Genomic DNA, 10,545 nt, shown 5'->3' with positions numbered 1-10,545 from the left:
AGGGGCGCCTGGCTGGCTCAGTTGGTAGAGCACGTGATTCTTGATCTCGGGGTCGTGAGTTCGAGCCCCGCATTGGGTATAGAAATTACTTAAAAATAAAACTTTTTAAAAAATGAATAGAGGGGCGCCTGGGTGGCTCAGTCATTAAGCATCTGCCTTTGCTCAGGTCATGATCCCAGGGTCCTGGGATCGAGCCCCACATCCGGCTCCCTGCTCAGCAGGAAGTCTGCTTCTCCCTCTCCCACTCCCCCTGCTTGTGTTCCCGCTCTTGCTGTCTCTTTCTCTGTCAAACAAATAAATAAAATCTCTAAAAAAAAAAAAAAAATGAATAGAGTTACAGAAGTTCCAAGTCGCAGTGTAACAAAAGCAGCAAGAAGGTGATTTAGTGCATATGAGGTGCTTCCCAAAGAACAGCAGTCCAAAAACTGAAGAATGGATTATTTCACAGGTCAAAAGCAGGAAGACCAGGACTAAAATTTGAGGTCTTGACTATATATAAAAGAAAACTGTAGCTAATCATCAACTGGTAATATCCCAAACTAGAGACAGATACATCAGGGAAGCACATTTCGATGACATTTAAAAGTCATAAAAATTACCCAATTAATGCCTTGTTCTTTAATTCCGTGTTTACCAAATGAACTTCCAATTGTCCCTTGGCTTTCCAGTTAGATTTGCCAATGAAGTTTATCAAATTCTGGTGTTCTCAATGCTGTAACTTTGTCTCACTTGTATTTATTAAGTTGGCATTTTAGTTTGTTTATACATCAGCTTCTTGTATGGTTAGAAATATATCACATCAGCTTTCGGTGGATTACAGAAACTGAAGACCACACCCAGAACATGGGGACCCACACAGAGGTCTTAATGCCCTATGAGACAGATGTTGCGTCCTGCTTTGGGGGGGCAATTTTCTCTGAAAGGAACACTTAATTGTCCAATATAAAGAATGGATTCACATAAATATCCAAAGAAGATCAAGTTATACTCACTATACTCTGTACATAATGCAAGAAAGCATATAGTTGGTGGTAGACTAAGCCTATGTATTTAAATTTACTTTTTTCATGAACTAAATCATTCCCATACAATATCAGATAGATAGGGTATTACATACAAAATTAAATCATTTAGACTTTTACTTGCTCATGGGGGTTAAAAAAAATTATTTTATTTATTGTCTTAAAATGACCTTGCAAAAAGCCTTAATTCAGTTTATTTCAAAATTTAATGAGTTATTTTTATATTATTTGTACAAATGAGCTGAATAACATGCACATTAACTAGCCCATTTTAAGGTTTTGCTAAGTGAACAGCAATAATCACTTCCTCTCAGGTCTTTTTAACTCTGTGGTTATCAAAACATATTCTTTCCATTAAATCTAAGGTGTTTTTTACATATGTTGCAGTTGGTTTTTCATTACACACACAAACACTCACGTATTCTTATATTTCTAGTCATAAAAAAAAGTAGAAATACTAGGACAAATGCAAAACCAAAACAGTTTGCTTACTTTTTTCTCCACTTTCTCCCCAACTCTGAAAGTACTCCTTTGTTTCTTTCTCAATTATAGAAACGTGCTGTCTAAAGTGGGCTATGTTAAGGCCACTTTTTAACATTTTCTTCTGCTCCAAAAAAACCTTCAAAATATTAACAGTATAATACCAAGCATTAAAACACAATTTTGTTTTATCAGCAGATTCATTTGGGTTATTATATGTAACACTCAAAGAAAAGAATATTTTTAAAAAAGATATTGAAAATAAAAACAGTAAAAGGATTTTTTAAAACTATACCAAACATGGGAAACTTAGAGCATTTATATGGATCTGAAGTAACATGCAGAGGTAACCTGGTATGCAGGCGCTCAACTAATGATAAATTAGGAATCCCACTGCCTTTCCTTCCTACATATGCATTTTCCCACTCCAGACCGCAGGGCTTCCCTTTCCTGTTATCTTCTAGCATCCCAACCCAACCCAGATACCAACACAAGCCCCCAAAGGTTCATTATGCTTCCATATCATTTTTATCCCACTTCACATACTCTCCCATTCCATTCCCAAACAAGTATCATTCCTCTCACTATCTTCCAGAAGTTTAATGAGAATTCAATATAGTCTGATTGCAATAAATTCACACTAAGACAACTAATGGTTTTAACCCATTGGGACATTTCTATTTTAAGAATCTGATTAGCAGTGTGAAAAAATGAATAGATATATCTGACCAGAGAGATTTTCTAGGGTTCTTGCTTTTGGCCTTGAGGAGCCACTCATTCCCCACACCTCGCTCATCCCCAGAAATAACACTTGATGTCAACTCTTAACTGCTACACTAGGATACTAGGGCATGTGTGGTACGATCTCAGCCAGAGCCCACACCAAGCTATTGAGCCAATGATCTCATTTGTGTTTTGCATCAATTTGCAGCACTCTAATATTTGACTTCAGGAGGGGAAAAGAAATCACACAAACTTCCAAAGCCAACAATCTTTAGCTGAAAAGAGCTCTTATGCTAGAATTTCAGGCAGGAGTAGAGGTATAGGAGGCCCTTTTGATGAAATAATGGGATTTTCTTGTTACCCACTCGAATCAATGCCCTAAGTTCATCATTGATTCTCTTTCTTTGTACAGGCAACCTTTAAAATTGCTTAGCCCATGCCTGCAGCTATAAAACAGAATACCCATTCTTTGTCAGTTACCAGGCCTTTTCTTTTTAATGTCTCATTCTTCAGATTTCTGAACCAAAGAATAAATTGTTTCTACATTCTAAATGTACAATATTACACTACCAGCTGTAACTATTACATCATAGATTTTTCTTGAAGGTAACAGGGTCACCTACTGGATTTGGCACATCATATGCAACTCCCTTCCCAAACACAGGTGTTGTCAGACGACTGTAGACATCTTCTGCATTCAGGTCCTCATTTTTACTATTAAAAAGCAGTGCAGCAGCATCACTCCCCAGAAGGTAAGTAAATGTCTTGCCCACCATGGTAAAACTAAATACAGGTCCATACTAAAGAAAGAAAAGTAGCCACAGTGATGGTACTGAAAAATATGTATCACTAAAAGAAACACTAACTTATTAATTCACAAAACATTTTTGAAAATTAAAACATGCATAAACCTTAATGCAATTACTCACCCAGTCTTTGTCCAAATTTATAATTATTTTCATCCAGTTGCAAGTGAAATATAAACTTTTTATTCTGTTTTCAACTTATACTGAAAATATTTTCTATCCTTTACACAGACATTATAATTTTAATAATTATTCTTTCATTATTGGACATATGGGTGATATGTCAGTTCTTTACTTATTATGGATAATTCTGCAATGAGTTTCTCTGAGAATACAGATTTTTTACCCCCTTGTTAAGGATAAACTTATAGGAGTCACCAAAGGTTATGACCTGTCCTATTGTATTTGCTATGTGAAGACATCAGAAGTTTATTTAGTTATCCAGTTTACTACTATCTCACCAACACCAAATGATTTCTTTTTTTTTTTTAAAGATTTTATTTATTTATTTGACAGAGAGAGACAGAGCGAGAGAGGGAACACAAGCAGGGGGAGGGGAGAGGGAGAAGCAGGCCTCCCGCCGAGCAGGGAGCCCGATGCAGGGCTCGATCCCAGGACCCTGGGATCATGACCTGAGCCGAAGGCAGACGCTCAACGACTGAGCCACCCAGGCGCCCCTAAATGATTTCATTTTTAATTTTCCGTTAATCTGGCTGGGTGTTAAATGCTTTACCTTGCAGTTATCTGATTATTATTAAAGACCAGGCTCTGGGGATACAATTGTGAACAAAAATACTGTCTCTGACTCATGTAGCTTAGTCTATTGAAAAAGATACAACTTAATCAAATAATCACATTAACAAATGTAAAATTGCAAATGTGACAAGTACTACAGGAAGGAAAGCAATTCTGGGAGAAGAGAACTGATAAAAGAGAGACCAAAGAGAGGAAAGGCCACCTGAGCTGAGGCTTGAAGGATGAGGAGGAGTCAGCATGGCAGCCCGGCATGCACAAAGATCCTAATGGGGGGGAGGACAAGATGAGAGCTGAGTCTGCAGGGCCTAAACCATACGTAGTCTCATAAGCCATATTCAGGAAGTTTTTTCCTTACAAGCAATAGAAAGCCATAGAAGATTTTAAACTGCATGGGAGGGACACACTGCTATATGCATATTTTAAAAGAAAGATCCCTCTGGCTGCTATATGGAGGGGGGAGGAACAGGAGCAGAAGGAATGTCAGAGGACCAGTTAGAGCCTATGCAGGAACCTGATGATGAAAACTTGCTACATGGTAATGATGGGGCAGTGCACAGAGAAGCAGATGGATACTGAATTATTTTGGAGAGAGAATTTGCAGACAGCAATGGATTGAGGGAGGGAAGTATCAAGAAGGAATCCTAGGCTTCTGGAAAACAGAAAAATGGTGAGAAGAGAAAACAGGACAACCAGGATTGAAGAGAGAAAAACCAAGGGTTAGCCTTCAGAAATGTTGGATTTCAGGTGCCTTTGAGACAACGCAGGAAAAATCATGTGGGAGTTGGGACATCCAGGTCAGGAGCTGGAGAAGAGACCTGAGCCAGAGACATTAATTTGGGTGTCATCTACCTATGGCTGATAACTGAAGCTGCAGGTTAGAGATGAGATCACCTAAGAAAGACTAAAGGCCAAGGACCAAACCTCCATGAACCCCAACAGTAAATGCCCAGGCATAAGCCCACTACTGAGTTAGAGAAAAAGCAGTCAGAGAAATAGGGGGCAGGGGGGGGGATGAAAGAAGCCACATTTAAGGAGGGAGGAGTTACCAGTGACAAATACAGCTGAGGGATCAAGTTCATTGAACTAGGACACGGAGCTCATTAGTGAAGGGGCTGACAGGCAGACTAGGGTGGACTGAAGAAATGTATGGTATTGGCCACAGTGGAACTGAAATGATGGACCACTGTCCCAAACTGGAAAACGAAGCAAAGAAAGGAGGCTAATAGATCAGGAGAAAGTAAATGGGACAATGGACTGGAAGATCTAATGAGGTCAAAGAATGGTTCTAATGGAAGTTGCTGCAGAGGCAAGAGGCAAGCCAAGAAAAGAAGGGGTCTAAGACTAAAGTGTCTAAATTTATATTGTGGAGCTGAAAGAGTTAAGAGTGACAACAATTCATAGTGGGACTGTGGAATAAATGGCTGAATTGGTATCAGAAAGCTCATGAGAGAGAAGAGGGGCAAAGATCTGACTTGGCCATGGTATCTTGTGGGTCATCCAAGTGAAACTGAAGTCACAGATGTGTAGAGCAGGTTAGAAAATTCCACAGGTGACTGGTTAAGAAAAATAAGGGTCAATCAGTATCAATCTTAACTATGATCAGTAAGTACAAAATTTAGGCTAGTGATGTCTCAGAGATCACCCAGGACACAGGAGAAGTTACGAGAGTCTCCAAGACCCCTCCAGCTCTTAAATAGGAGTAGCTCTAATTTAATTGGTTTCCTATACTCGGGATAAGCCTAAGATTACACTATTTTTAATGTTCTGCCATTTAAAGAAAAGTTTGAAAAGCACTAATTTCTTTTCCTATAATTATTTGGAACACTTACCTTCTCATATGCATTTTCTAGGAATTCAATTGGACTTTTCCCAAATGCTATGGCATGTCCAAGGAATGGAACTGGAGAGAAAATGTATGGTGGACTTTTCTGCAAGAGAAAACAAAAAATTGGGGGTTCACATTTCATTTTGAGATATCCAGTTTAGTTTCCTGACCAAACAAATGAAATTTACCACTAATACTAAAAAGTTACCAAAAAATAAAGCATCAACAGTAACTTAAAAACAGCCAAACTGCAAGTATCTTAGGAGAGTGGCCATAGTCAAAAGAACAGAAACTCAAAACATGGTATAAGTGACTAGACAAACACAAAGGTGTTGTAATTACACATGCTGAACACTGTCCAGAATATGTCCAATATTATTTATTGGTGGGCTCTAGGCAACTTACTTAAACATTAGCAAAAAAAAAAAAAACAAAACACACAGGAAAATCAAACTATATTGTCTTTACCACTACCACTCACAATTTTAGTTCCGGAATCTTGCCTAAAGAAGGTATAGAAAAAGACAAACAGTAACTTGAGGTATAGAAAGATGTGAAATGTTTAAGAAGCTACATTTATCAGGAAAGAGAACACATCTCATCCACTGATTTTATTTTTTAAAGTAGGCTCCACACCCAGCGTGAGGCTTAAATTCACCACCCTGAGATCAAGACCTGAGCTGAGATCAAGGATCAGATGCTTAATCAACTGAACCACCCAGCGCTCCTCATCCACTGATTTTAGAGAGAGTAGATCAGCACTAGCAGGAACTCCTTCACACTCCTTGTAAAAGGTACTTTAGATGCTCCAGGTTTTAAAAACGACTTGGTCAATAGTTCATACATTCCACTGTCAGTAAAAGAGCAGTTTTAAACGCTACTTGGTGTATGAAGCTAGTGGTCAATAACGACACTAAATTAAAGAAACTGATACTTCTTAGCATCATAAGAAGGGACAATCCAGTTACTCCCACCCTACCAAACACTCCCCGCTTCATACAGATATAAATCGCCATTAGGGGCGATACTACAGCCCACAGGATGCCCCACCAGGGCAGTCCCCAAGATGACGGCCACCAGGGCGCTCAATGCCACATCCATCAGTCTGGCCACGGCCATTAGGAGCACCAGCACTTCGGCCAGCACAGCCGTGACCGCTACAAGCACGACCCCCACCAAGACCAGACACGCGGCCACCGCCAGAATCGCTACAGACTTGAGAGCCCCCAACACCAAGGCCAGAAAGGCCAAGGAAGTCGCGACCACAAGCAGCAGAGCTGCGGCCACCTCCCCGTCCCCAGTGCGCCCGTCGCCGCCGCCCAGCTGACCACGGCTTCGGCAGCCACTCCCGCTAGCCCTTCGGCCGCCTTTGTCGTCGCCCCGCTAGCCGTTAGACCACAGTAGTCGCTGCGTCCCCCGCCCGGATCCCCCAGGGTGCACGTACCGCCCCGGCGGGCAGGGGGGCCAGGTGGCCGACTGCGAGGCGGAACAGGTAGACTAGGCCAAGCGTGAAGGCGCAGGCGATTAGCAGCATGGATAGGAGGTTGCCGCCGGTCACCCGCTCCATCGCCTGCCCCAGCACCGACCCGCCCGCCTGCAGTAAACCCAGCAACATCATCCTGACCGCCGCAGCAGTCACTACAGTTCGCCGGAGACGCTGGAGGCCGAGGTCGCCGCCGCTCCTCCTAATCGATGGAGCGAGTAAGGCCGGCAGATGGGCGTCCGGAGGCGGCCCCGGCCTCCAGGTCTCCTACTAAACCCAGTCCCACCCCCTACTCTCGGCTCCCACGCGCGCCACCCTGTGCGTCACAGAACGGGGCGGGGCCAGATGCTGGCCACGCCCTACGTAGGACTACCTACGGCCGAGGTCTCCTTACGCCAGGAGAGAGGCCCTGAAAAAGCAGGTTGCACCTAGGGTACCAGTGGTACAGAGACAGAGGAGAACGAGAACTTAAGAGGGGATCATCCCCCTGAGAATCGCGGGCCACCTGAGCCTGCGTGCCCGGGTGCGGAGCACCACGACACGGCGCCGAGAAAGGGCGGGCGGAGGGGTCTCAGAGCGAGGTTTGCGACGGGACGGCAGCGGCAGCAGCGCGCTCTGTGATTGCACCGCTCGCGCGTGAGGTGATCTCAGCTTATGTGGCGTCAGCCGGGCGGGTGGCTTGAGTACCGCCCCGGTGGTGCGAGCACCGCCCCCTCGCCGGGGCATGCAGGCCCGCTGCAGCTGAGCCTCTCAGGGCCCGCGTCCTGAAGCGGTGGAGAGACAGCCAACATGGTTGGGGAAAGGGCGATTGTGAAAGACGCCGTCTGCCCACGGAAGGGTGGGACGATGAGGTCAGTCCCATGCCACCCCAATTAAAAGCAGTCTGACAGGTATTAATATACGGCATAACGATAACAAAACTTAGTTGCTGTCTGGATTATACGGAAACAGGTTTTCCGAAATAAATTTGAATATTATAGGCCGTCGCGACCTATTTGAGACAACATTCCCCAAGAACGGCACTTACTCTGTCCAGAAAGATTTTAAAACGGAAGTACAGTCCTAAAGCCACAGCCCCTTGGCCGCCCGCTCCTGCGGTCTCAAAGAAGCATGTATCTATAATGACCACCAAAGTAAATTCCCCTTCTGTATTACTCTCACGAGCCCCCGACCATATTCATGTATTTATTCAGTCACTGTGAAGAGCTAGGTATTGTGCTAGGTAGGCACTGGGAATACAGCAGTGGGTGACAAAACTGCAGGGCCCTCAGGGAAGGAGCAGGAGTATCTAACTGCCTGCTCAACACCTCTACCTAGATGCTTAACATTTATCTCATTGTCAGTAAATCCCGAACTGAATTTACCTCCTCCCACCCCGCTGCCATCCTGCCCCTCCTGTAATGCCCATGTAGGAAGGGCACCACTATCCACCCCATTGCCCTCCTTCTTCATTCCTCATGTTTAATCAGTCACCACATCTTATAATTCCACCACCTTGAACGTTTCTCCATTCACCACTACCTTAGGTCAGATCTCATCGTTGCTTGTCTGCCTTTCCAACTATACATCTTGTACTTGTCCATTCTTGTTCTTAATCTGGCCTCCCCACTGTTGCCATTTCTTGTATCTCTAAAGCATGTTGTAATCATCTCTGTAGGTTTCCTCTATTAGAACATGAGCTTGAGAAAAGGGATCACGTCTTAATTGTTTTTATATTCTGCCCTTATTCTAATACCTACCATAGCAGTTCTCATATTGTGGTTCATAGCCTTCTGGGTATCCCCAAGAGCCTTTCAGAGTATCTGCAAGGTCAAAACTCTTTATAATAATACTGCTATTTGCTTTTTCACTGCTGGAATTTGCCCTGATAGTGTAAAATCAGTAGTAAATAAAAACTTCTTGGGCCTTAGCACAAATCAAAGGCAATGACACCAAACTCCAGCAGTCATTATTCTTCACTGTCATGCACTTGCAATAGAAAAATAAAATTATCTATTTCAGTTAAGAATGTCCTTGATGAAATTGTGAATGTTAGATTTATTAAAGTTCAACCATTGAATACATGTATTTTTTAACTAGCAGATTTTTTCATGGAATAACATTTTGCTTGAAAGAATGACTGCCAAACTCTAGTCTTTCACATTTGGGTATTTGACATTTTCTTGAAAATGAAATCAGCCTGTCCTTTTAAAGAAAACCATTGACAGTATTTGTTGTCAGTGATAAAATTAAAGCTTTCCAGGGCGCCTGAGTGGCTCAGTTGGTGGATTTCGGCTCAGGTCATGATCTCAGGGACATAAGATTGAGCCCCATGTCAGGCTCCATGCCTGCTTAAGATTCTCCCTCTCCCTCTCCTTCTGACCCCTTCCCTCCCCACCCCTGACACTCTCTCCCTCTCTCTCTCCAAAAAAAAAAAAAAAATCAAAGCTCTCAAATAAAAATTAAGAATTTTAGAAAACATATCTACCACCGTAAACTTGACAACATACTAATTCTTGAGACTTTTCTGCAGAGGAAAATTTAGTAACAAAAGGATTTTATATAATAAAATGTGTCAACATTAGAATATTTGCATAATTCATTGAACAAGTATTTTCAAATGACCAATGCATGATGTTACAAAATCATGTGTGGGTAAAACATTCATTCAAAGTACAAGTTAGACCAAAAGATTTTCATAGAATGTAAAAAGTTAATTGATATACCTCCAGATTCTACATTGCCACTAACTTTTAAGATACACCACTTATAAAAAAAAAATACCTATAATTATCTGGAAAAGTTATTAAAATATTCCTGCTTTTTCCAACTATACATCTGGGTGAAGTTTATATACTTCAACCCAAACAATGCACATGATTGAATACAGAAACACATATGAGAATTCAACTATCTTCCATCAAGCCAGGCATTAAAGGGATTTGCAAAAATCTAAAATAGTACCATGTATCTCACTATTTTTTTTTTTTTGAGAGAGAACGAGCACAAGCAGGAGGGGGGAGGGGCAGAAGGAGAGGGAGAGAGAATCCTAAGCAGGCTCCATACCCAGTGTAGAACCCCATGGGGGGGGCTCGATCTTACCACCCTGAGATCATGACCTGAGCCAAAATGACGAGTCGGAGGCTTAACCAACTGAGCCACCCAGGTGCCCCACTCACTAATTTCTTTTATTTGAAAACATAACTATGTTCATTAAAATGCATTTTTTATGTTAACATGGGCTTGTTATTTTTAATAAACTAATATTTTTATTTCTCTACCTTAATTTGTATTACTGTAAATACGTATAGATATACACATTTTTTAAAAGTTCTGTAGGACTCTTAATAATTTATGAGATTGTGAAAGAGTCCTGAGGCCAAAAAGTTTGAAAACTGCTGACCTAGAATATGAGTTGTGGGGCTTTCAATTTTTGTTCTGTGTGGAATCACATCGCATACCATCAGTATG

The 10,545-nt window shown here is 42.1% G+C and overlaps 2 protein-coding genes across 2 annotated transcripts in view; one reads left to right on the top strand and one right to left on the bottom strand.

Annotated features, from left to right (window-relative positions):
• Nucleotides 1-7,396, bottom strand: part of CYP51A1 (cytochrome P450 family 51 subfamily A member 1) — a 17,817-nt gene extending 10,421 nt beyond the window's left edge. The window contains exons 1-5 of the mRNA XM_081799697.1: nt 7,057-7,396; nt 5,617-5,715; nt 2,849-3,025; nt 1,481-1,641; nt 600-660 (exon numbers count right to left, since the gene is read on the bottom strand). Coding sequence (XP_081655823.1) covers nt 600-660; nt 1,481-1,641; nt 2,849-3,025; nt 5,617-5,715; nt 7,057-7,230 — 672 coding nt within the window. The 5' untranslated portion in view covers nt 7,231-7,396. The remainder of the gene's footprint in view (nt 1-599; nt 661-1,480; nt 1,642-2,848; nt 3,026-5,616; nt 5,716-7,056) is intronic.
• A 57-nt stretch (nt 7,397-7,453) lies between these two features.
• Nucleotides 7,454-10,545, top strand: part of LOC145716576 (uncharacterized) — a 94,320-nt gene continuing 91,228 nt past the window's right edge. The window contains exon 1 of the mRNA XM_081800577.1: nt 7,454-7,946. Within this exon, the coding sequence (XP_081656703.1) occupies nt 7,885-7,946 (62 nt within the window). The 5' untranslated portion in view covers nt 7,454-7,884. The remainder of the gene's footprint in view (nt 7,947-10,545) is intronic.

Source organism: Leptonychotes weddellii, chromosome 12, assembly GCF_054177405.1.
Source record: "Leptonychotes weddellii isolate Sample4059 chromosome 12, ASM5417740v2, whole genome shotgun sequence".
Taxonomy (NCBI): domain Eukaryota; kingdom Metazoa; phylum Chordata; class Mammalia; order Carnivora; family Phocidae; genus Leptonychotes; species Leptonychotes weddellii.
Note: the sequence above shows the minus strand (reverse complement) of the source record. Positions and strands in the feature narration are given on the sequence as shown.